General features: G+C 43.2%; 1 protein-coding gene across 2 annotated transcripts; it reads right to left on the bottom strand.

The window, feature by feature from the left end:
• Window positions 1–91: 91 nt before the first annotated feature.
• LOC109307957 (peptidyl-prolyl cis-trans isomerase CWC27 homolog) lies at window positions 92–27,733 on the bottom strand. 2 transcript variants are annotated; one of them, XM_019532133.1, is made up of 10 exons: window positions 27,580–27,733; window positions 22,662–22,758; window positions 17,978–18,090; window positions 12,822–12,965; window positions 11,541–11,639; window positions 11,183–11,286; window positions 6,645–6,714; window positions 2,393–2,472; window positions 1,538–1,571; window positions 92–295 (listed from the first exon to the last, which is right to left on the bottom strand). In XM_019532133.1, the coding sequence occupies exons 1-10, from the start codon at window positions 27,619–27,621 to the stop codon at window positions 107–109; spliced, it is 972 nt and encodes a 323-aa protein (XP_019387678.1). In that variant the 5' UTR covers window positions 27,622–27,733; the 3' UTR covers window positions 92–106. The 2 variants fall into 2 exon arrangements, with proteins under 2 accessions (XP_019387678.1, XP_019387679.1); XM_019532134.1 differs by lacking the exon at window positions 27,580–27,733 and adding an exon at window positions 27,016–27,045.
• Between the last annotated feature and the right edge of the window lie 24 nt (window positions 27,734–27,757).

Raw genomic sequence — 27,757 nt, 5'->3', positions numbered from 1 at the left:
ATCAAAGAAACATATCAAAATGTAAGATGTACCCTTCCAAATAGTAAGCTATAATGATAAAAACTGAACAGACATACATAAATTAAAATAAAATAAAATCTTTAAATCAGAAAAAATTGTATGCTGCATACCTGCGGGTAGTAGTTTTCTTTTCTGCTTTTATTTCTTCTTCCTTGAATGGTAGTTTTTCATTTTCACTTGAATCTTTTTTCAGCTTTTTAGCTATGCGATTCTTTACTTCATTTTCTTCATTAGTATCAACTTTATTTTCATCCTCTTCATCATTACCTTCCTTCTACATTGATTTAAAATAAGTGCTTCAAATTTTAGCACTAATTTACTACATGATTTTTAAACATAGAAATGTTATCTCATCAGAAGAACTTATACAATACTTAAAAATGTAAATGCACATATAGACATATGTACATTAGGGCTGTGCAAATTTTGGCAGCCATTATGTTCTGGAGGTGTTTCAGGCTGTTTTGGCACCCAGAACACCAAATCTGAATCGAATCCATGATGCAGGGCTACACGGGGCAGACAGTGGCAGTGAGGAGACCCTGGCACGGATCTCTGCTCCCTCTGGAGCCAGGTTGCAGGGCAGCGCAGCGCTGGTCCCTGCTGCGCGACCTGGCTCTGCAGGGAGCAGAGACCTGGGGAAGCATGAGGCAGGTTTGGGGTGGTGAGGAGACCCCCAGCACAGATCTCTGCTCCCTGTAGAGCCAGGCTGCATGGCAGGGCAGTGCTGGCCCCTGCCGTGTGACCTGGCTCTGCAGGGAGAAGAGATCCATGTCGGGGGTCTCTTCACCACCGCCACCCACCTCACACAGCCCCCTATCGCTGGGGCGGCACGGGGCGGGCAGTGGCAGTGAGAAGACTGCCTAGCGCAGATCTCTGCTTCCTGTGGAGCCAAGTCGCGCAATAGGAACCAGCAGGCTTCCTTGCTGCTCTGCACTGCTTCCCTGCCCCGTGACCTGGCGTGACAGGGATCAGAGATCTACACAGACAGCAGCAGCCCTCCTGCAGACGAGCCACCTATGGCCCTATCCTGCTCCTCTCTGAGGCCCCAAGCCCCCGACCCCAAGTCCTGCCTGGCCGGGCAGTAGGGCTGTGCAAAGCTTACAGCCCGTTCGAAACAGATTTGGCAAAAACCAAACAGGACAGCGAGCGATCTGAAACATAATGAATCACAAAATGACCGAATCCCAAACCGAACTGAAATACAGCCATTTCGCACAACCCTAATGTATTTTGTAATGGTGTCCATATACATGAATTATTTAAGACTCAGAAATTTATGCTCTATGGCTTACACTCATGTGTTACTCTGCTGTGACTGCTCCAAATGGACCAGTTTTAGAGCTTTGGGAATTTCACTGGTTTTTAGCTGGGAATCTGATACTTACTAACAAAATCTTGTGGAGTATGTTTTTATGCAGTGTTATATTCCTCCTAAGAAAAATTTAATTCACAGGACATATGGAATGGAGTATCTCTAAGAAGTCCAAGTTTTGTTTGTGGAAGTGCTACTCACCTCACTTGAATCCCCTACTTCATTTGTTTTTTCACTAAAAGGAAAAAAAAAGACATAAAAGAGTTATTTTTCTCTATAAAGCATTTGGAATCAATCATTTTAAATGCAGAGCAGAATTTTAGAACAGCAGTATCTCTGTTAAGAATTTGATTAAGTTACCTTCTGAAACCAGAGTCAGAACTCTACCTGACAAGCCATTTATACCACACTTACCATAATGACATAAGCTGATTGCAACTTTCTACCACATGCTCATCATCATCTACTCTGGCTAAAAACATTTAAGAATGTAGGACAGAACAACAGAAACAAAGCACTGCCATGCAGAGGACAAATTCTATTAGTGAGTCCATCTCAAGTTATCCAGACAAACCATTATGGCTCTAAAAGACCACTTTTTTTGCTCTTAAACCAAGCAGCTCTGGTCCAAGTAAAAAGTACAATGAGCAATCAAAAAGAAGTTGTAGTCAATATAAACCCTTAGATGTTGGCCTATGGATCCAATATGTATAGGGCTGCAAAAGGTCAAGTACACGTATATATAATTTGACTAAATAAGGACTAGAAGTCAAGTTACAAACTGGAAAAAAAAACCAACACAGAAAGCAAAACATATGACATCCTTGTATACGGTTGTAAGAAAAGCTAGTTGTACTATACTACTGACTCATATTCAGCTTGTAGTCAGGTATAACCCCCAGGTCTTTTTCTTAAATAGTACAGCCTAGGCATTTTACCCTATCTGCATATTTGATTGTTCTGTCCTAATCCCAGTCCTATTGTCCAAAGTATCTGCTGTCCCACCAATATAAATGAAAGCAAAGCAGTTCCGTAGATTAAAAGTGGTATAGTAACCTTTTGACAGCAGGAACTGAACTTAGATGTGGATCATCTTTCAGCAAGTCATGGCTACTTTTACTTTTCCCCTTCATACTCTGTAAAATTAACAATAAAATATTTGTTACAGCAATGTTTATGTGAATATGGAGTCAGGACAACTGATACAGTAGAATAAACAATAATTTCTTTCCTGTCATGTTTAAGCCAAGCACTGGCCATATATGCATCTAATCACAAAAAGAAAAAGAAAATTCTCTTGACATTGCTCCTGTTACAGTGACTATTTATCTGATTCGTCAAATTTTAAAAGCTCTTTGAACAATAACAACGAAGAAAAAGAAAAAAGAATACAACACGAACGTTTCAGAGGAACAGCCCTGTGGCCAGCAATGCAATATAACATAAGGGTGAAATACTTAGATTGGGTATAAACAATACTGGATAAACAGGTAAGGAATTCTGACTTTCTTACATCTATCTAAGCTAATTCAGACAGCTGGTATGTACAGCAATGGTATCACTCTACAGAACAGACAGAGTAGATTCACAGAAAAACAAAAATTAATAACCCATATATTAGCATGCAGTAAACAACTGCCAAAAGTACCACTCACACAACTTGACAGAATGAATCTAAGGACCTGAAAACACACAACACCCCATGACAGGGATTCTAATGAAGGGGTGTAGGGTCAGGGGAGGGAGTGGATTAGATCTTAGTCAAAGAGGCAGGTGAATACAAACTAAGTCTGGACAGATACTGAAGCCTTTATGAACCAGAAAGCATAAGTTTCTATGCAGGATCTTAAGTGCCTCCATAGTAGATACTTGAACACTAAGTACTTTACTGAGGCCATTCTATATTACGTAGAAGATTAACACACTTAACAGTGTGAAAAATTTCAACACTGACTTCTTCATATGTTCAAGAACCAAACTAGACATGGCATGGGTAGCTGTAGGCTTTGCCAATTGCCTAGACAGGGATGGCCAACCTCTGACACAATAGCCTCTGTCTGGCACACAGTAGATCAGGTAAGGAACAAATAGCACAATAGCAGAAAGAGCAGGAATAGAGAACAGAGGAGCAGATCAAGCCTAGAGCAAAAAGCAGAGCAGCAGGGAAAGGGGATCAGCGGAGCACTTGGAGAAAATGCAGTGTTAATTTGTGGCACACCTGCCAATAAAAGGTTGGCTCCCACTAGTCTAGAAGATTCTGCAAGAGGGGGAAGATGGAGATGTGAACTTAGAAGAGAGATAACCAGAGACAACCAGAAAACCAGGAACAGTAAAATGTAAACAAACTCTATGTTTTTGGTGATAAATACTATTAGGAAATATCCGAAATTCATCCAACACATGGTGTTTTTATTTATTTTTAAGAACAAATTTATTAGCTTGACAGTAATTAAGGAGGGGAACATCTTCCATATAATCATATAGCGATGGTTCTCAGTTCTGCAGACATTCTCTCTTACATCACTGGCCCTCTCAGGCCTCAACTATCTACCTTTGTAAAGCTATTAACATCCACCTTATCTAACTATATATAATGCTGCACTTCTTCACAGTGTTTCATAATTCTGTCATGTTCATCTCTAATCTCATTATTTTCTACGAGATCCAAGAGAGGTAGTTAGCTGGGTAGTTTAAAGCCCGGCAGAAGGCAGGGCAGGGTGGCAACTTAGAAATTAAATGGTTCAGGGAGGCATACACTTTCATAGACAGTGCACCTGACAAAATATGCTGTTGCCAGATAGGCTTATGCCTCTGAATCAGTTAGTCTCTAAAGGTGCAACCTGGCCCTCCCTGCTCTCTACCTAAAAGAACTCTAGTTATCAAGGGCAGGGTAAGAAAGGTAAGTGCTACCAAGAGTGAAGGAATATTCATTTTTAGAGCTGTAGACATGCAGACATAGAAAACAAGTCACTGAACTGATAGGCAGTCACCTACATCTGTGTCCCAGGGGAATAAGAATGGAGGCGCCAGAATGGCCTCCCACGGCAGGACCCAAGGCAGGGGTAACATGCCCGAAGAAAGGGGGAAAGAGCCCTGAAAGGAAGAAATACTTACCTCACACAGGGAAGAGCGAGCCACATTGAGAAGGGCCACTGGCGCGGTTTATCAGCTGCTTTTATTGCCGGCTGGCGGCAGCACTGGCAGATGACGTCATGAAGAACCACTGCCCGGCAGATTTAAAGGCCGGGGGCAGAGACATGGCAGGGGAAGCAGCAGGGACACTGGAGGGCGAGAGTGCTCTCCAGACAACGTCCCAGGGAGGTCTGCAGCCCCAGTAGGGGCAAGACAGAGATCCCTTAAGAGGGGCTCACCCCCACGCTCGTGGGGCCCACCACCTTGATCAGCAGGACAGCCGAGGAAGAGAGGGACGACATCGGGGGACCAGAGAAGGTCTAAGACGGTGGACCCGTGAGTGGGGTGGGCAAAAGCCCACACCCAGACCCTTTTGTTATTTTTTTATTTTCCCTGACCTCCTCTATCTTGGAGGGCGTACAGGGTGGTGACCCAGGAAAGACCCTCTATGGGTCCAGGGTCATGGAGAAAGATTTGAGGCAAGATTGGGAAAGAACCTCAGAGGAGGGGCGGGTGCAAAGGCGGAGATAATTGTACACCCCACGGTCGACAGGAACAGGCAAGCCGAGGAGCAGGCCGAAGATCCACCATCCAGCGGCCCGGAAGGTTGGTGCTTGGTTGGGGTATCGAGGAGGTAGAGCCCCAAGAACATCTCCGATGGGTGATGCCAAGAGTAGCAAGAAACCCCAGGAGGGAGCCTCAATATGGGAACACAGAAGATGAAACCATGGCAAGTGACTGTCAGGACTCCCCTCAGGGTGGAGCACAGCTCAACACGTGACTCCTGGGGACACACCCCTTGGATGGGGTCATGTGAATGCTTGAAGGCCGCCCGCGATCATCTACATGAAGCCCGATGGGGGCAATCTGAATAAAGTATTTTCTCACAACAATAAAAATGGACTGTTATAATTCTCAGTCCCTCTGGTTATATGTAGTTCAACTCAGTATGAATGAAGAACGAAGACTCATCAATGAACCAGAGAGACAGGAGACCTAGAGATGATAATGGTATGACTATGCACCAAACTGCCTGCAAGGTATGGTAGGGTGTGAACTTGCAGCATATCAGCTTCTCCACAATAGCTGCCACCATGCACATTCTTACTCTTCAGTATGATGAAGCTCACCCCTGAAAGTGAGACATGTTACCTCACACTTACTTCTGGGTGGAAGCATTCATATGTGCAATTAAAAAGGAGCAGCTGACATACTAAGTTTACACCCTACCTTAGCCTGAAGTAACTGCCTGTAGCCATACCCAATTTCAGGAGTCTGAAGGCAGCTATGATCAGCATCAACAAAAATGGAGAATATTGAGAGGCTCTGTGGTTTGACAATTAGTAATCCTGACATCAGACATTTTAGTTGAGTGGGAAGGGGGAAGGCTAGAAAAGAGTAAACTGAGGGTAAATTTCTTTTAAAATATACATTAGAAATTATAAATAAATGTTTAATTGACCTTATATAGCTGATACATTCAAATCATAAAATGCTAAAACTGAGGTTATTCATGCAACCTTAATTCTACCTACTTGCATATATTCACAATGATATAACGTTTAATATATAATCTTACACTATTTTCTTCATGAGATCTCATCCTCAGTAAGTGTACCTGAGACTGGATTTCAGACTACATAGACCAGTGTTTCTCAACCTGTGGTACACGTACCCTCAGGCTACACAAGTGCCATGTTTTAAGTTTGGCCTGCCCCCTGCCCAGCAAGTTAGAGGCATCTTTGCCTGTTTGGGCTGGAAGTTTTGGCCACCACTGCTGTTGCCACGTCCGGTGTCCTGGGGCTTCCACTCCCCAGCAGCAGTGTGCCAGGGGACAAGGAGGGAGGCCCTGAGTAGGCTGCTTTGCCGTGGTCCTCAAGGAAAAAGTGGGACTCGGCTTGCGGAGATAAAACCAGAAGTGCCATGGTGGGACTTCTGGTTTCGCTTCTGCCGCATCAGTTGACATAAGGTACCAAAGGTTGAGAACCACTGACATAGACGATCAGAAATCTAATATTTCCTTACTTTCAACTGTATAATCTTTCCATCTAAATAACATTATTTTAATATATTTTATATACTTATATCAAGTTTATGTGGACTATAAACATTGCAAGATGTACAATTTTCAAGGTTTCAAACTAGCAGTTAAGAAAAATAGGAAGAGGAACCTTACCTGACTAACTTTGTTGACTTCTACCTCTTCTTCTTCAGCTTCCTCTCCAAAGGAAAGCAAGTTAAAATTTCTTTAAAATACAAAGCAAAAGCCACATATTTTGTTTTAGTAACCCTTTGCACAAAAAACACTGTATTTCAAAAGTCTAATAAAACAAAATATCTTCAAAAACAAGTGGCCCTGTCTCAGATTTCATACCAATCATTTCTACAAAATTATTTGCTTCTTCTAACCATACCAACTTAACAAGTTGTTCTGCAATAAATAAATCATCAGTATTGAAGAGACTGTATTCCTATTCAAAATAGATGGCTGCTTGAAATAGTTAGCTTAAGTGCCTTGTCCAAGGCCACAAAGAATTCTAGTAACAACAATGAAAAATAGAAGCTAGATCTCCCAATTCCCAGTGATGTGCTTTAATGACAACACAATCCAAGTGAAGAATACAGCAACTCTCAGCTTGCCATCACGCACTATTTTTCAGAGAGAAAAGTCTGACATTGCAGATGAACTGCATATGGCTCCATATCCAGTGCAAAAAAGGGAAAAATAATAAGTTTTAATTTCTTCCAAGAGCCATTATTAACATAAATTGAACATAATACTTATTAGGCTGAACTGATAATATTACCTACAACAGCAGTTGGCACTTCCCATTATATGACCCTATTTTCAGATGCTTAACAACTTTGGCAGATTTCAATCACTTGAACTGAAGTTTTCCTTGCCAAGTAACTATGTTGTACTGATTTTTCTGGGAGCGAGGTGTGGAGTAAGTCTTAGAAACAAATGGACCATTTGAACTAAGAAAGAGAACAGGGAAAAATGCATGCTGTTTTGCCCATATACATACAGTTATGCTAACAGCACCTCAATTTAACACAAGAGCTAGAAATTCAGCAAGTGTATGGAATGTGCCTTTTCTCATCCTCATAAAAATTAACTTAAATTCAGCCAGGTTTTAAGCCCCTGAAAAACTAGTTCATGTAGTGCTAGTTAGGCAGCTCTGTTCTACAAAGACTATCTGCTTTGACTGCACTATAGCTTAGAGCTGCAGAAGCAAAGCAGGATTTTCCCTTCAATTGTTCCTCCTTGCTGTTGGAGTCCATGATACTGTCTAGTATAGGAAAAAGGAGTAGAGCACTGTTTCTCGAATTTTTGATACCTGGAACAATCCTTTTTTTCTGAATTAAAATTGGCAGCACTCTTCACTTATGTCTGAAAAAGTGGGCCAGATTAGCAGTCCATGGACACAATACTGTAATGTAGGGCTGGTCTAGCCGGGATCTGATCTTCTTGTGTGGGGCATGGAAATTTGGTGGTAGAAAAGTGTTGGCAGTGTTAATTTCCAGTGCTCACCCAATCCTAAATGTCTGGACCTTTGGGGAACAGCACAAGCCGGATGACATGGTTCTGTGGACCAGATACTGGCAAAGTATCATTTTTCATGGCACACTTCTGCTGCTCTCACAGCACATTAAATCTGATGTGACACACCCTTTGGAAATTGCTGGAGCAGAAAGTCTGCTTATATTCAGGCACTGAAGAGTAGGAGGAGGAAGCTAACAGAAAAGGTATGGGTGGGAACAAGGAGAGAGGCAGGCTGGAGCTACAGTCAAAGGGTCCATAATCACCATCCAATGCTCCCATCCAGAACCTGAAATAAAATTTGTCAGGAATCCTGAGCTTTCACATCCCTCTCCTATCAGTAAAGAGCTATGAAACTCGCAGACAAATTATGTTTTGCCTCATCCCACTGCACTCCCCAGTTCATGTGGATGAAAATAGCCTGATTCTGCTGCCAATTATTCTGTTAGCATTAGTATGTACAAAGTAGGGCAGGGCAGCATCTTAGAAACTAATGGGTTCTGAACAAAATGAGCTTTTGTAGGCAACAAACTATTTTGTTAGATGCTTGCTACCATAAATATTTAAGGACTAGGCTATGGATTTAATGACCCAAGAAAGGGGTCAAATGTGTTGCATATGACAATATGAATTTTCTATTTAAATTAAAAAAGGAAAATACTTTAGAAAACTGCATTTTTTGGGCACCACACTTCAAAAAAAAAGATGTGGAGAATCTTGGAAGTGTCCAGAGAAGGGCCACAAGATGATTAAGGGCCTGGAGGACAAACCTTATGAGGAAAGACTAAGGGATCTACAACTGTTCAGCCTGTGGAAGAGATGACTGAGGGGGTACTTGGTGGCTGTTTATAAGTATGTAGCGGGCAAATATCGGGAGCTAAGAGAAAAACTGTTCACTAGGGTGCCCCAGAGGAGAACAAAGTGCAATGGCCATAAACTGTTAGAGGATAGTTTCAGGGTGGATGTAAGGAAGAACTTCTTTATGGTATCTGCAATAGACTTCCCAAGGAGATGCTACAGTCCTCAACCTTGGAAGTCTTCAAGAGGAGACTGGATAGACACGTTCCTGGGATCATTTGATCTTAGCAGTATTCCTGCCCAGAGCAGGGGGATTGGACTAAATGATCTTTCAAGGTCCCTTCCAGCCCTTAATTTCTATGATTCCATAATTCAAAGTCAGACACTTAAAAGTTGTTCAAGCATCCTTCATTTGTCCTTCTTGTGTGCATTCGTTATGGCTGCTTCCAGACATGAAAAGAAAACAAAACACCCCCCCCCCCATGCTTTATCAGAAGCAGCAGTGGGGTAGTTCAACTCAACTCTGCAGGATCTGTATAGATTGGGCACTTCAGCAGGGCTTTTTGGTGCTTTTATCTAATAGCTGATTTAATCAGCTATTAGATAAAAGTGCCAAAAAAGCCCAACTAAAGTGCCCAATCTATACAGATGCTGCAGAATTGGGTCGAACTCATGTACTGCCCCTTCTGGGCACGTGCTGGGCTTGGCATGTGAATGCATCAAGTTTAAAGCAAAGCACGGTTTTTGCTGGGCTTTTTTCATACATGCAAGCAGCATATAATGCTATCCAACTACATGATCACAGAAGAAGCCAATCTCATTCAGTAATCAGACTTCTAGTCATTCAGTATCTCTTTTATTCCACCTCATTCAACAAAACCCCAAGTCTTATTCATTTTATTCAAATCCTACTCCCAAAAACTAATTATTAACATTCTCATGGATGTTTCTGTAGTGCTCTCAGACTCTTAAAGATTCAGAAACAAGAATTAATTTATCTTCACATCTCAGTGAGATGAGGCAACAGTATTATCACCTATATTAATTACATGGCTTTACAATAACAAAGATTAAAAGAACATTAAAGGTGCAATCTGGCATAGAATCATAGGGTTGTGATTAACAGGCATCTGAACCCAAACCCCTGCACAGAGGCAGGATTCCTAAATAATCCCTGTTCCTAAATCATCCCTGCCCAATGCTTATTCAGCTCCTCTTCCAATGAAGGAGATTTTACCAATTCCCTGCACGTTCTATTCCAAAGCCTTACTAATTTAATTCTACTTTGGAACAAATTAAAACCATTGCTTTGGCCTGCCCTGTGCAACAAGGGATAAAAGTTGGCTCTCCCTTTCTTTGTGGAAGCCTTTCAAATATTTGAAAACTGCAATCACAACCTGCCTTAATTTCCTTTTATCCAAGCTAAACATACCTCACTGTCTCAAGCTTTCCTGATAGAACTTGCCTTTTAGCCCCTTTATCATTTTTGCCACCTGTCTCTGAACCATTCCTAACCTCTGCTTAAATTGTCGACCTGAGAACTGCATACAATGCTCCAGGTGAGGTCTAACCAAATAGAATAGCACTACTACCCCTTGTGCCTTACAACTACTACTCCTGTTGATACAGCCCACAATAACATTTGCTTTTTTTTTGCAACTGTCTCACATTGCTGACAAACATTAAATCTATCATTCACCCAAACCCCAAGATCTCTCTCAGCAACCCTACTGTGCAATACTTATCTTCCATTTTGTATTTCTGCATTTGGTCATTCTTCTCAAGGTGTACCTCTTACATCTGTCTGAACTGAACTTTAGAGAAATTTTCCAATCTAGCAAGATTGAATCTATTACGCATATAAAACACTAAAAGTTTATGCCTTAATTTATACATGGCAGACAGTTATTTTATGCATCATCATAGTGTTCAGCACAAATAAATCCATAAACAGACACATTTCTTAAATGCATGAGTTTTTACACTTGTCCTCCAAAGACATAAAGAGAGATCTCTATCAATCTTGTAAAATCTGGTGTTATTTTTAACTTACCATAGTTCTGTATGAGGGCACCAACATTTCTGAGCCACTGTGGTCAATATGTTAGGTATTGGTCTCTCAGTGCTGAGACCACTGCCTATCACACTGACCAATACTATTTCCTATCTGTTTGTATCCATCTGTTTTCTCTTCTCTTACGTTTACATTGCAAACACTTTAAGCCAGGCATCATCTTTTTGTTCTCTGTTTGTATGTTTCCTAGTCTCTGACTAATACAGCCAGACACTATAATAAAGTAATAAATGATTTTATACTTAGTGTTGTAAAAAATTAAAAGAAAACAAAACCCCACTTATGGAGGTAAAATTACTTTGTGCCTTTGGACTTGGACTTTTTTACTTCTTCTTCTGGTTTGTCCTTTTTCAGCTTTTTATTTGCTCTTGGAATGATATCATCAAAAGGATTAAACAAAACCTGTGGGGAAAATATTGAGTATTTTACACAAATATTTTAAAATCATTTTGCTATAATTTATACTGATTAAACCTTTCACAATAAGATTTTGGAAGAAATACATTATTCTTAAATTACCTTTTTTTTTTTTTTTTTTACCAGTAATACAAGATCTATTAAGATAAATTATTGCCAACATGCCTTAATAGAACAGGTGCACAAGAAGAGCAAAAATTATTCGTTGAGTTTTAAATTTTAAATCATGGTATATTTACCTCACTAATTTTTATTTTGTGTGGGTTGAGTGGTCTTTCTTCCTTGTCCGTTTCTACTTCAGCCAGTCGTATCATATTATATATTGTGTCCCCAGTAATCTGTCAAATTAATCAGAAAGTTATTTCAAACCCTGTAACTTTGTGATAACTGTTCAAAATTTAAAGTATTATATAAATCATGAAGTTTTATATAAATTATGAAGTTTCTTTATTTTAAGCTATGTATGTGTATCAACAACATCCATTTCTAGATACAAGGGTTTTTTTATCTGCCTTCAAACAGCCAAGATAACCATATAATTGTAGAGTCCAGAAAAAAGAATCACTATTTAAAAATTTCTCATTGAAAGCTATGAACCGGAATATAAATGGCCTGTTTTAGAGCTAAGCTATTCAACAATGTCCACATTTAGTTGAAACATCTGATTGCTTTCATTTGTTTGGACTGTTATTTTATAATGGTAATTTAAAAAAAGAGTTTTATTAACTTATTGCTAATAAAAGAGAAAATACACTAAACTGTTCACTATTAGTGTAACTGAGGAAGGATAACTGGGGCAGCTGCCCCACTGATAAATACCACTGCCACCACAGCCATGGAACTGTGTTAGTAGTATGGCAACAACCAGAAATTGCCTCTGCCTTAGGTGTCAAGCCGTGTTGTTATGCCCCTGCTGATCACAACATAATTGTTAGGGAGATTATTTTGGTAAACTACAGGAATTTATACACACATCTTTTCATCCCATGATGGGCCAGAGATCCAGCAGGTCAGAGCAGACTCAATTAATCGAGTCTGCTCCGCACATGAGCTGACGCGCACTGAGCTGAGTCGCGTGCAGTTGTATAAGCAGCAAAATGCATGTCAGCGAGCAGAAAATGGCAGCAGTACACTTTAGAACTAAAATATCTCTAATGTGTTTTAGTTCAAAAGTGTGCTGCTGCCATTTGCTCAGCACTAACGTGCATTTCACCTCTTCTACAACCGCATGTGCTGCAGAACCAGATGCTTTTAAAAGCATGTGTACAAATGCCCTACAAAACATAAATATCATTCAGGAGAAAAGGAAATGATGACAGGAGTTATGAACAGAAAACATCAATGTCAGAGATATGTATGCAACAGGTGGACTTAATAGGTAGTGAAATAACTTTGAAAGTAGCAAAATAATCTTGAGATGAACACAGCAGTAAAATAAGAAAACAGCTGCTGAATTCAAAAGAACGTCACTGAGTTTGACAAAACCACAGTTCCAGTTATAACTCCGAGCCCTAACATACCTTGCCAAAGATGGTGTGCTTGTTGTTAAGTTCATCTGCACGACCCAAAGTAAAGAAAAATTGACTGCCATTATCATGAGGACCAGCGTTTGCCATAGCAACCAGTCCTCTTCGATTAAAACGCAATCGTGAATGGAATTCATCCTGCCAAATAAAAACGAATATTGTTTACTTAGGCAAATTTCAATGTTTCCCTTGTTTACAGCCAATCTGACATGCATACACAAAATGTCCCATGTTTTTAAAGTTTTAAAGCACTGTAAGCAATATAATCACTCCTTAGTGCTAGCATTGTACTTTAATTATGGCATCTGACAATAGTAAATTGCAAAATATTCTAATTGTTCTAATTACTTATATTTTCACAAATTGAGAGAAAACAGCCTCAATCAGAAAAACCTTCTCTTAAAAAAACACAATGGAAAATAAAAGAATATTTCCAGATCAATAGTGAAACAAATAACTGAATAATAAGATGCAACTAGAAATATACTCTTAAATCCTTTTTTCAACTGTTAGCCTGGTTAAGTATTTGTCAGTCCTAAACAATATTTTCTTCCCCTCAAGAGAAACGCATTGTTTAAAAAAATCTTGTCAATCAGACAGACTAAAAATCTACATCTTGTTATCAAAACTATCATACTTTTAAGGTTAAATATTGTATTTAGGAACAAATCCTGTTTCCATTAAAATCAATGAGAGACCTACAAAAAATGTTAATGGTACAAGTATTGCAGCCCTCCTATGTGCTTAACTACAACTTGCTGAGCAAGACAAAAAAGAAGGGATTACTTCTAAAGTAAGAAAGTATGCTGCAAGAGGCTGAATCAGACTTTAGATTAATAATGTATATGTGTACACACAAACACACCAAGAAACATACATGTTTTATGTACATGTATAAAAATGTATGTAGCAATTATGTTAAAAGTAAGTTACTTAAGACATCGGGTGTAAAAAAAAAAAAAAAATCAAGCATTCCAAAAGGAAGGAATGCAAGACAAACTTGCCCAGCTAACCTTTTCTGTATATAGTATGATAACATCTTCAATGTCATGATTACATGCTATTTCTTCCTCTCCACCACACTTGACCTTTTAGGCAAATAAATACCCAAGCCATAGCATGACACACTGAGTCAATATATATATGAATTTCTACTATTATAGAAAGAGGGAGACCCTGAACATTCACAGAAAGTTTGGAAACATAAACCAGAACAAAACCAAAAAAAAATGTGCCTGTAATTATGCAAGTGCATGTGACTACAGTAAAATCAAGTATACATAAACAAAAAATAGCCTGCTAACTCAGTCTCTGTGCATGCCAGAAGCCATGTTCTAGATCAGTGGTTTTCAACCTTTTTCATTTGTGGCCCCCTAAAAAATGTCCAGAATCAAAGAAAATTTCATTATTTAAAATCCCTTAGCTCTTCCCTGTTGATAAAATTATCTGGTCTCTTTAATACTGCCTTCACAAATATATGGAGGTCAAGCCACCAATATTTGGTATAAGACCTAAAGACACTGTATCCCGCCCTGTCTCACCTTTCAATGGAATGCTGCACAAGATCAGTGCAGGCTCATGGTCTAAGTGGGTATCTTTTAACTTCATAGGTGTATCAGAAGCCCAAGGTTTAAGAAATGGTAGGCAGTTGTCATTTTAATACCAGAGTCTGTAGGAACATGCTGAGATGTCAGAGGGATCAATGTGACTGACAATGAGGATACGAGAAGAATAGAAGCCCTGCACAAGGGACGTAATTTCTAATGCAAGTTTGACTAAAATGTACAAACATCATCACCACGCAAAAATCAACAATATAGCCAGACCAAATAAGTCAACCCTGCTCAGTCTTGATACCATGTGATAGGGTTTGTGGGACATGGAGCCTGAATCTCAGTTAATTCAAACAAACTCTTTCCAAAAGCTATTGTATGAACAGTTGATATGAACTCCCCTCTGCCCCCCCTCCAAAACTAAAGCGACATGTGTTAATTGTGGGAGGTGAAGAAAAAGAACAGTTAGTCAACAAGTGACATTTGTGCATTAGCATACAAACAATACATTTACTCCGGTAAATAACCTCAGGTTTTACTTCAAAGTAAATATACTCTAAAGACAAACAACCACTTCTTCCAAGTGACTGACTAAAGTAGGCACAATTACAACGCCTGGTCACTAGGTGGCTGAAGAGCCTGTTTCTTTTAAGCAAATGCCCCAAAATGAAACTGACAATAGTAGCAAATACGACATGTATACTGGTATAACTTTCTGTGGAGTAAATTTATTTCCAAAGTCCTTATAATACCTTAGGGGTGTTGGTTGTACTTAACACGGAAAACAATGACTCCTCTGGAGTAAATGCTGTATGTCATGTGTCCCCTCCACTTTTCCTCCAAAACAAACTGAGAATAATCTAGACTTAACATGTTTTGTCTCTGTACCCTAAATCTAATGGCCAGTAAGACCTGCACTCAAGAAGGGAAAATGTCTCCTTGGAACCTGGAGAAGAGAGAAGAACTATACCCTGGACTGAAAAAAGCAAGGCACAATTTACAGAGACCTTGACTATAAATATTTCAAGTGAAAAAAAGAATTGTACACATCACATTAGGTATTTCACTGTTGCTGAACAGATCGCATATAGAAAATAAAACCTTTCCCTGCATGGTGTCAGACAAGCATTCTGTTGGAACATCAATAAATGAGTGAGAAATTCAAAGAGAATGCAAGCAAAGGAGAAGCTTCTAATTTAATTTTGGAGCCATAAAGGATAATTATAAAGACATTAAACACCAAATATTTAGAAGTCAACTAAAATACATCCACACATCTTAGACACTCCAAAAATAGGTCTTCAAATACCCCAGGGAACATGTAAGAAGGTGGCAGTTCACACATGCGTGTTAATCAGGATCTAAACTTGCATAAGTATCATAGTATTTCCGAAACAAAATTGACATGTGCAAACTCCTCATGCCCTCCACATCTCCAAATCTAGTGCTGGACAATGTGTAGTCCAACAAATATTGGAAAGCATAATTTAGCTATTTGTAGTCTTCCTGAAACATTACTTAAGAAATTTAAAAGCTGTTACATTTTCCTTTTATTTTAACATTCAGCACAAGTTTACTTGGTACTTTATGAGTGTCCTTAGGTCTGAGCAAAGTCTAGTAGGAAAAATACTAGGGCTGTCAGTCAATCTCTGTTAACTTGAGTGATTAATGCATGAACCAATTAACGCATTAATTTTTTTAACTTATTAATTGCATGTGTAGTTTTGGAGCCTGTGCCTGGGCTGCCCTCCCCCACTGCCGTCACTGCTGTCTCCAGGCCACGCACTAGGACAGTGGTGGCAGTGCAGAGGAGCCATAGGGCAACACAGGCTCCAGCTTTAGGGAGCTGAAGCAGGAAGGGGACGGAGGGGGGGCGCACCCACACATATACAACCCCCTTCCAGGGTCCTGAGCAGCCAGGCTGGCAGCACCAGAAGCTCAGGGAAGGTGGTGCTGAGTCGCAGTGGGGCTGCCTGGCATCCTTGGGCGCACGGCTCAGGCTTGGGGCAGGTCAGGACCACCTGGGAACTCGAGCACGAGCTGCCTCCAGGCCCACAGGTTCCTGGGCATCTCTGGTCCAGGCCCCTGGGGAGTGGCAGTGACAGTGGCCTTCCGTCCTGTGACCCTGCTGAGGCAGTCGCTGCCAGAGGGTAGGGGTAAGACTCCTGCAGAGCCACCTCCTGCAGTCCGTGGCTCATGCCACGCCCCATGCCCAGTCCCAGCCCAGCGCCGCCAGAGCCCAAGCTGCCACCTGGGCTCCCACCAGGACCCACACAGAGTCACCAGGAGCCTGGGCAGCGCAGAGAGGAGAGCAGCAGCTCTGCCTGGCTTGGCAGTGGTGGTGGTGCTGGGTGTGACTTGGGCTCCAGCAGTGCGGGCTGGGCCCAGGCATGCAACGTGGCATGGGCTGGGGAACATGGGAGGTGGCTCTGCGGGAATCCCACCCCTGCCCACCAGCAGCAGCTGCTTCCATGGGGACACAGGGATGCTGTCACTACTGCTCTCTGGGCAGCCTGGACCAGGGATATGCAGGGACCTGGAGGTGGTTTGTGCCAAAGCTCCCAGGTGGTCCCGACCCACCCTAAGCCTGAGCGTGTCACGGCAGCTCTGCCACGACAGTTCCATGTGGGTCCCAGCAGGATGCAGGCTCTGGGTGGTTGCAGCAGGAAGGCAGGGGGCACACCCACCAACCCACAACCCCCATCAAGGGCCCTGAGCAGCCAGGCTGGCAGCTCTGGGAGTTCAGGGAGGGCCGCACTAGGCCACAGTAGTGGCCACTAGGCCTGGCACCCTTAGGCCTGGGGTAGGTCGGGACCACCTAGGACCTGCTAAGCAAGTAATGGGGGAAGTTTGAACCCAGTCCGAGGCTGGGGCTCAGAGCAGCTACCCCCAGCCCCAGATGCCCACAGCTGCTGCTGCTGGGGTGAGGGCAGGGTAAGCCTACCCCCACTGGGATCATACTTGCCTGGGGCAGCCCCACAGATCTGCTACTCAGATTGGGTATCCTGCCAGGACATGTGGGGGTTCTCCCTCCCCAGGCTCCAGGCCCCCCAGGGGCAACCCACCCCCAACAACCTCCCGCACCTTCACAAATTCCCCCCACACACACCCTACCCTACCATACAAAGTACCTGCTTAATTTTGAGTTTTTCTGTGCATAATTTTGAGTTTTTAGCTGTGTGATTAAAATCGTGATTAATTGTGACTATTTTTTTTAATCGCACAACTAATGACAATCACATTTTTTAATCATTTGACAGCCCTAAAAAATACCCATACTGCTGTCACCTGGACGATGGTTTGGTTTACTTTACTGAACCGTCAAGTTTACACTTACCTCTCACATTCAGCATAGAGGATGATGCTGCCTTGAGCAGGAGGCTGGACTAGATGACCTCATGAGGTCCCTTCCAGACCTACCTCCCTGTGATCCTAAGATGGCTATATTTTAAAACCGTGCATGCAGAAAATGAGAAACATGTGCAAGAAAGTGCTATACGCAAGTACAGATGTACATGGTTTGCTGTACCAACCTCTCCCATTAGTAATATTGCTTGAAAGTTAATAAAATAAATTTCAAATAAGTCAGATACCTACCTTGAAGGGAGCCCCATAAATCGACTCTCCACCTGATCCAGTACCAGTGGGATCACCTCCTTGAACTATAAAACCAGGCACAACTCTATGAAATATTGTGTTGTTATAATAATCTGAAAAGGAAAAAAAGGAATAGGACTATATATTTTTAAGAGATACTAAACATATAGTTATCTAAGGGCTAGAGTTCCATAATGTAAGTTAGAACACCTGGTTTCCATTTCTGGCTTTGCCATTGGCTTGTTTGGTGATCCTGAATAAATCATGTCACCTCCCTGTACCTCAAGTTCCCCATCTGTAAAATGGGGATAATGATACCTTTTTGAGATTTACTGATATACTATTACTATACATCAAGAAGTTAGGACTCAAGCTTTTACTCAAAAATCAGTAATTAGTTGAGTTTCCACTCTTGAATACTCATTGAGGTTGGTTAGAGCAGAGTTAGGCAACCTGTTCCTGCTGCCAGCCAGAATGGCCCACCCCAGGTTGCCTGCAGGTAATGCTCATTCCTGCAGCATAGGAAGAGCACCTCCAGCCAAACCCTCACAAAGCCAAACACTCTTAAAGTCCCATGTCCACAGGTTGGATCTGGTCTGCAGCCTATATGTTAATGACCCCAGGTTAACGAGTACCCTAGGGTTCTAGGATCATATAAACATATTACAATTTGTAAGACAAAAGGTTTCAACATTAAACACGTATATACAATACTGAATAGTCTAGGTCAGGAACTAACTCATCTGATGTAGTGGGCTGGATAAAGAGAATGGAGCAAGGGCCATGGACCACTCCATATGCTGGTCCAGCACTTGCTCTACAATCTGCATTATGCATGGTGCTCCCCGCACCATTCCAGCTACAGCTATACCACCAAGCTACAGCAAGTCCACAACCTGTGCTGCATGTGGCCCCGACACCACTGGTCCAGTGCTGAACTACACATGGTGTGCACTCCAACTGATCTGGGACCTGCATAGCAGCAGGTGCCACATGTGGCATGTGTCTTGTCTGGTGGGGCGGGGGGGTAAAGAGCAGGGGACACCACATATGTAGGGACCACTGGAATTTGTGCCAGAAGTATGCTGAGCAGTGGCTCCTTTAATCTTGCAGGTTCCCCTATGCTCTCCCCACTGCTGATTGGCAGAGGGGCCCCAGTGGCCCCACGGCTTGCTCCTGACGGCTGGGAGGTAAAAACTGGTTTTAAATATGCTGTGGTTTTTTGCCTCCTGTCTGGTCAGCAGCAAGTGGCAGGGCCACCAGTCAGCAGCAGAAGGCAAAACTGTGGCATATTTAAAACTGTGGCTTTTGCCCCCTTATCAATCAGAGGTGAGTGGCAGAGCCCCTCTGCCAATCAGCAGTGGGGGAAGGGGTGCCTGTCCTGAACCCTGTGCACAGAGCTAGCCCAGTGTGTGCTGTGTAGATCAATATGGACCCAAACACAATACTGGGAAAGGTGGCAGGTCTCCACAGGCTGTATCTTGGACAAGTCTAATATATGTCATTACCACTTCATTTTATACTTAAACCTGTATCACAAAAAAAGAGCAGCGAGGAGGAAGCATCCACTTTTCATATTAACAGTTTTTTAGGGACTGAAGTAGGGTGGAGTAGGATTGCATTTGGGCACCTAAGTTTATTTACACACCATCTACACAGGTGGAGTAGCATATGGCCCTACATATATTGATCTTATATGCACTTCAGGACACCCCGATGCTCTACGCCAGGAACTGGCAACCTTTTATCAATGGTGGGCTGCCACTGCAGGCCACCAATCCCCCCATACTGGGTAACCAACTGCACTGATGAACTTCTGAGAGACTGGCAAAGTTCAGGGGTCACACCCAGAAGCCCCAATCCCCTCATCAGCCTCATGCCCCACACCCCTAGACTCCCCATGGGAGACACGCTCCTGCAGGGGGAAGATGCCAGCACAACCAGGAGCAAGGGGGTTATCACAGCAGCAGCACAATGTAGGGACTCTCTCACTTCCTGCTACTTCAGCCACCGATATTCACCCCTGTCATCGAGAGCTACCAATTTACATCACCAGCAGCAATGTACAGGAGTGAATTTGACTGTAAGAAAGGCATTGGTTTCAGCAGAGTAGCTACATTAACCTCCTGTCTTCTGGTGGCACTGACATGTCCCTCCCACAGCAAGCAACTCCCATTCTGGGGGGCCAGGAAGAGGGAACGAATGAGGGGACCAGGGCTACTGGGACACTATGCCCATGATACCCCAGCTGCTAACTGCCTCAATGCTCCCAGCCCTGAACACCAACCCCTCCCCCACCCCGCTACCACCAGTGGCTACAGTGGATTCAGCAGCACAGCAGGGCAACACAGACTCCCTAGGGTGCCTCCATTCTGCTACCCTGTTAGAGTCTGAGGCTCATGCCCTGCTTTCCTATCCCTAGCTACACTACTGGCTGGCACACTGGAGCAGAACTTTGCAGGACAGATCTGGCTTGTGGACCACAGATTGCCTTTAATGATTGGGATGGACTTTGCTGGCCTTATATATTCTTTTTTCTAGTGGTCACACCTCACATGACAGCACCCCAAATTGAACTCTCTGCAGGGTTTGAATCCCAGAAGTCTGAGTTATATGTATAAGCATTCATGTGTTTGTGTGAACTAATGGACAAGGGCTGTTAGCTCAAACCAGCAGAATTATAAACCTCTATGTATGGACTAGTTTAAGACACTGACTTGTGAGAAAGGCAATGCCAGTTGCACCTTATATGACAGTAGACTGTATCCAAGAAATATTGACATTGAAAAGGTCCTTGAGATTACAGTGTTAACCAACTAGATCTGAAGACTCAGCACATTAAATTTGCTAAGAAACCTAATGAAATCCTAATGACAAAGGAGCAAGATAGTAGGGGTGTGACAAGCTGGCCATATTCAATTCGGATTCGGCCCGATGAACGGGACAGTGATTTGATTCGTTCATTTGGATCACTGGCCCAATTCAATTCGGCCGCATTTGAAGATTCAACGCTGATTCAGAGAATCAGCAATTCGGCCATAGACACAGCTTTAAATGTTTTTTCTACATACTTCGAGGTACCAGGCGCAGCTTGTCAATGCTGAGATGGCGGGGCAGGTGGAGCGTCCCACATGAGTGCAGGGGGGTCCCCCGCCCTCCTCGGCTCAGTGATCAGCCTCAGGCGGACTCTGGGTGCCCCCCCAGACCCAGGAGGCACCAGTCGCCGAGCCGGGGGTCTCCAGCACCCTCCATGGAGGACCCAGAAGTGGACCAAAAGTGTTTCTGGTCCACTGCCGAGTGCATGAGGGACTCCTCTGCATTCCTGTGGGACGCTCTATCCACCCCGCCATCTCAACGTTTACAAGCCACCTGGCTTTACGTATAAAGCCAAGTCTATGTCCGAATCGTTAAACCCCTCCAAATTGATTCAGAGGGCTCTGATTTGATTTAGAGAAGTTAAAGGGTCTCCTGATTCGATTCAGATTCGGAGATAAAGCTGCCAAATCAGGCTGAATCTCCTCCGAACTAAATCAGTGACCAAAGCTTCACACAGCCCTACAAGGTAGTATTGCCTATTTATATGGCTTTCCTGACAGACAGTGTTACTGTGTTCAGTTATCAATTATTTTGATTAACTTGGAAAGAGCTCATAAAACAACTACAACAATTATTTCATCAATGAGGCTCAACAGCCAACAAAAGGTAAAGAGGCAACACAATTACGTTCTATAGGTATCTACAAGAGAAGAACATTTATTTTAGTGGAATGGTCTAATTTATCAGTCAGAGGCATAACAAGATTTAGTGGCTAAAGGGAGACTAGACAAATTCAGATGGAAACTGGGTGCATTTTTTTAACATTAAAAAATAATTGCCTCCTGGAACAGGTTACTAAGGCCAAAGTAGTTGAATCCCCAGTATCTTAAATTTTAACATCAGTCTCATCTCTTTTTAAGAGAAGTCTTTTAGCTCAACAAGAAGTGTTGTGCTTCCGGAAGAAATGTGCCTTCAAAAAAAGTCTATGACCCAGGAGTGAGAATCCTTCTGAATAGACAGATGTTATTTTCAGGAAATGGTGCATCACAAGGAACTCTTACTCCTAGCAGATATGTAAATAGAGCAGTGACACCAGCTAAAGGTCCTCCTTCATCTGCTTCTGGGAACTTTATAATTATGACATGCACTGTTTCTTTGATCTGTGTCAGAGACAGGGCATGTCTCAACTTGATCTTTACTCTCACCAATTTGAAATTGCAACAAATTAAATATGATAAAAAATGCAACAAATACGTTTGAAAGAAAAGGAACACACAAGCACAGAAAGGAAATTAATACAAAAGCATTTCTGAGGAAGGTTCCATAGAGTGCAGTGTTACCATTTCACAAACCTATTGAAAGCATGCAAGCCCACAACTAAACGGTGAAAAGCCCCTGGTGCTTTGCAACCAGGCAAACACAATTTGCCACTGACTTGATTTAAGAAATTTATTTAAAATGTATTTAAAATGTTTACTGTAGAATCTCTCTTTATGAAGTCCTAAAATTCTTCTAATTTTCCTGCACATCTGGTAACTGTATCTTAATATCAATGCAGCAGTGTATTGTTGTGGTGACTCCTGTTTTAAGAATCAAAACTCTACATAAAACAATATGATCAGCTACGACTGTTCTCTTCAGCCATTACCTTCCATACAAAGCTGGATAAAGTTTCGGCATGCTTTTGGTGCTTCTTTTGACCAGAGTTCAATGTCAATGTCTCCAGCTGTTGTCTTCAGTAAAACCTATGAAAATATATAAAAATACAATATTTATTTTAACTATAAAATCACAGATAATAATAGGGCTGGAAGGGAATTTAGAAGGCCATTTAGTGTCCCCTGCTCCAGACAGGGTCATCTCTGTCTACAGAATCCCAAATAAATGTTTGTCAAAATTCCCTTAACATTTTTCACTGGTGGATATTTCATAGTCTCTCCAACCTGTTCCAGAGCTTAACTACATGCAACTAAGCCTTACTGTTTGCAATGTAAACCTATTACTTTTTGTTCTGTCCTCTGTGGACACAAAAAATATTTGATTGTCTTCCTCTGTATACCGCCTTCTCTAGACTAAATAACATCTGAGGAAAGGTGTGAAAGAATTGGGGTTATATGTCCTCTAGACGTATAATAATTATGTTGCTCTTCTCTGTACTCTTTCAACATTCAACATTCCTGTACCACTTACTTTTTTATGAAAAAATAAAACACCATAGACTAATATGACACGTGAGAACAACTATAACTTGAGTCATTTTCTGTTGTACTGAAACTAGCCAGTTGTACGGTTGTACTGAAACTAGCCAGTTGCCACCATTTTCTCTCTCTCCACTTGACTGTTCCTTCCTAGCCATTCATCCTTACAGAAGGACATTCTAATTCAGGTCATTTTCCAAATGTAACAAGATCATTTTTACTCCTAAGTATATACGCCATAGTGTCTGCTATTCCCAAGGGGGAGCATGGTAGTGCAGTTGTATGCTCCTCTGTTGCCAAGAGCTCTAGACACATGCACAGAGCTCCACCACCGTGTCCCCATTTTCAGCATTCCAGATCTATTCCTGCTCCCAGCTGACATGGTATTGCCTACAAATTTATTAAGACAACATTCAGTTCCATCCATTAATGAAAATACTGAATAGTACTAGTCCCAAGACAGACTTCAGGGAAAGTCATGACTTGCTCTTGACAAATCCATGCTGGCTGTCCCTCGTCACCTTCTAGGTGCCTACAGATTTGATTCTTTGATGCTATACTCCAGTATCCTTTCAGGTATTAAAAGTGAGACTACCCAACCAGAAATTCCCTTGCTCTCCCTTTTTAAGATGTGAAATACATTTATTTTTTCTAGTCTTCCGGGACCTCAACAGAGACAACAGTCAATACACTGCAATTATTTCAGCCAATTATTTGAGCACTACCCTTAATGATACCTATACTGTAGATGCAGGATGGTTCTCTCTAACTTGTTCTTTTCTTACGTGAAACTGACTTTCCCCCTTCCTCATCATTGGTATTAACTTTGTTCCTCATCTAATAGATGACCTTTTCTGTGCGACCTTTTCAGGCTCTGGGAAAAGTGTAGATGTTAGAAGATATTAAAAAGTCCCCATAGGTAGGAAATACACTTCATTTTTGCACAGAGGGAGCTGAAGGTGGAAGGCTGTCCCTCTGGGTCCATGAGTCTCTCATGTCTCTCTCTCTCTCTCTCTCATGGACCCAGAGGGACAGCCTTCCATCTTCAGCTCCCTCTGTGAAAAAATGAAGTGTATTTCCTACCTATGGGGACTTTTTACCATCTTCTACCATCTACACTTTTCCCAGAGCCTGACGAAGGGACTTTGATCTTGAAAGCTCGCAGAAAAGGACAATTTTCTTGCCATTTTCCAGTTGGTCTAATAAAAGGTATCATTTTGGAATGGAGAGTTCTTGTTTTTTGTATGTCTTTTTGTCTCAGACCAACATGGCTACCAAGTACACCTCTTAAACACTTTAGGCACTTCTGCATCATGAAATATTGGCTTCTACTCTCTTGCTCAGGAAGGAACCGACACTTTTCTTATCCTTCCTCTTCCAATGTACTTCCACAATCCCTTTTTGTTCCCTTGTAGCCATGTTTCTATTTTTGTAAGATTCCTTTTTGAAGTTCGAAGAAATTGAAGAGCTCAATATTTAGCCAAGCAGAGGCCTTGCTTCCTACGACAGCATGCTCATGCCCTTTATAGTGTATCTTCAAGAAATAATAAATCTTTCTGATTTATTTTTTCCCCATAAGACTTGCCTCCTATGGCATAGTATTGATCAGTTCTCTGAATCTGTTAAAAGCTGTTTGCCTTTAGCCCAATGTTTTTATTTTACTGTTTTCCCATCCTTCTTTCCATGTGCTAGTTCTCATGACTTGATATAGAGTTCACTGTTTCCACCTTCAGATTCTCAACCAACTCCTCCCCATTTTTAAGTAATAAATTGAGAAGATCCTCCTCTAGCTGGTTGTACCACCATCTGTACCAAAAAGCTGCCCCCAGCACAGTCTAAGAACTTGCTGGGATGTATGTGCACTGCCGTAATACCTTATTTATTATGAGACGTTCTAGGAAGAGTCCCTCATGAACACACACGTCATATTATTTAGATACTTGTTAGCCAGTTTTGAAAAGGCCTTACCCATCTCCTCCTCCTAATTTGGTGGGCTATTGTCAGGGTGACCATATTATTTTGAAGGAAATCTGGGATGGGGGGGAGGGAGGGGTCACACACATGTACATACCCCAGACCTGCATGCATGCACCCCTTCCCCCACCCAGAGCCCTGAGGGTCGAGCATGGTTGGGTGGGACAGTGCAGAGGCCCAGGGTCAGGCTCTGTTCCTCCATGTGCAGAGGCTGGACCCAGCTAGAAGAGGCTCCTGTGCAGTGCCCTGCAAGCTCTGCCAGCTTGCGCTATGTAGCCACAGTGCCTTCCCCCAGCCACTGTCAGCCACCTGGGGCCGCCACATGAAGCCCAGACCTTGGCAGCAGCAGAACATGAGGCTGCTGGTGGCCATGCCCGTTTACCTTGTGCATGTTCCTGAGCCCCAGCCCCCCTCCCTGGCACTGTTCCAGAGCTCCCGCCTCATCTCAGCCCATCCCCACACCAGGCAGGAGGGTCAGCTCAGATTCCATGCTCAGTTCACCCCTGCATCCTCCAGAAACTCCTCAGGAGGAACAGCACCAGGTACATGTGGGCAGGGTGCTGTCTCTAATCCTGGACTTCTGCGTCAGTTTTAGTCAACTGGCTGGGACAGCCCATGAAATCGGGGACTGTCTTGGCCAGAACAGGACATATATCCTAGCTACTGTAGATACCCACCAGGACAACCTCCTTGCTGTTTTTCTCTTTTACCTTAAACCCAAGACTCTAAACAGGAACTCAGAAGAAGTGCATGTATTATTAACATGCAAAATATACTGCAACTGAACATTTGCAGATTAAGTCTCTGATCAAATCACACCATAGTTTGAGTCAAAAAAGATTTTCCTTCTCCAATGTGCGAAATGCAGAGGCAGAAATGGAAGATTGGTTTGGATTTGCAGCAGCAACAGCAGTCGTAATATACTGGCTGTTGACTTTTCTACCCGCAAAGTGGTGCTGATACACAAGATATAGCTCTGAATAAAATCATGTGATAAGAATTTATCACTGGTGACTTGGCATGTAACACTTGTGTGCATCATTTTATCTCATTATACAATGGGTTGGCAACCTATGGCCCAGGGGACTGACATTACACTTGTGCTGCAGCAGCAGAAGAGGCATCCACAGGCTCATACCCCCTGCCCTGTTCCATATTTCCTCCATAGCACCTGCTGATCACCAGCAGACACAGAGATTTGTGGGTCACAGCAGAGAGATGGGTTGCCAGCAGAAGCTTGTAATAGCAAAACACTGCAAATCCATGCTCTATATCAACATCGTCTACTTCTTTTCTTTTGGCATCTTTCCGTCTATGACAGATGGTGGATACTGCAGCCTATGACATAGCTCTGAGGTTTTCAACCTTTTTAAAATAGTGTACCCTTTCCAGTGGCAGGGCTGGAAATGGGGCAGGGGAGGGCTGGGCTCACACGTATTGGCTGCTGCTGCTACCCACCACCCCATGTTTCCACTGTGCCCCGCTCTCCCACAGCCAGTCGGACGTGTGGCTCTGCAGACTGCAGACAGGCCTCACGCACAGCCAATCGCGCGCTGCCTATCAGCAGCCCATGGAGCTGCACGTCCATAGGAAAGCTGTGCATGGCAGTGGCAGTGGCGTGGGGTGGGGTGGTAGTGGCGTGTGAGCTCCCCGCTCCCCTGCATCCGGTCAGCCAGGCTACACCTGTGCCCATGCATATCCCCTATGACCTCTCTAAGTACCCCGAGGGGTACACGTGCCCCGATGGACAACGCAACAGATGGTTTGCAGTGTCTAATGTGACTGCATATCCTGTACTAGACACTGCCCATCTCTGTGCAGGGCACCCACCTTCTGGCCTCCCATGTTCGGACCCTAGAGTGGCCAACCCTCCAGGACTGCCCTACAGTCTCCAGGAATCAGATATACATCTTCAGGAGACTGCTAAGAGAGTCACCTGGGAGATAAATGATAGGGCATTCATTAAAATAAATATGAAATGGTAAATCTAATTTATACAGTAGTCCAGTGAGTTTTTAAAATGCAATGGTAACAAGGTACATTTGCTTTCCTGAGCACGCGCGGTACAGCAAAGCAGGCATTAATGTCATTGCATCACGTGATGAAGCCTCAGCTTCACACACGGCCGCTCACCCCGTCAGATCCGCGCGGACTAGCCGGGCCCAGGCCTCACCCCAGCCTGGGACCACCCCTGTGTCCCGGCCCCGGCCACAACCCAGCGGTGCGCAGCCCACCACGGGACTGGGCCTGCACGGGGATGTGGAAGCAGGGAGCGGGCATCCCGGACGGCAGCGCCCGCGGGGCGGATCCGGCTCCTGGTTTCCCCGGGGTGCCGCAACCACCCTAAAGGAGCACAACACAGCCATTCCCCGCTGCCCCGCGCCCCGGCCGCACCTTGCCGTGCGTGGGCGGCTCCTGGATGTAGATGTTGCTCATGCTGCCCCCACCGCGGTCTGGCCACGCCGCTCCCCTTCCCTCGAGGGCCCGCCTAGTCCCGCGCGCCGCCCGCCATGTTGGGCCGTACCACTCGGCTCCGGGGGACGGGGACGGGGACGCGGGGGGTAATGGTCCT

Source organism: Crocodylus porosus, unplaced genomic scaffold (assembly GCF_001723895.1).
Source record: "Crocodylus porosus isolate Cpor-Errol unplaced genomic scaffold, CroPor_comp1, whole genome shotgun sequence".
NCBI classification, from domain to species: domain Eukaryota; kingdom Metazoa; phylum Chordata; order Crocodylia; family Crocodylidae; genus Crocodylus; species Crocodylus porosus.
The sequence above is the reverse complement of the archived record's forward strand: the minus strand, read 5'-3'. Positions and strand labels throughout refer to the sequence as shown.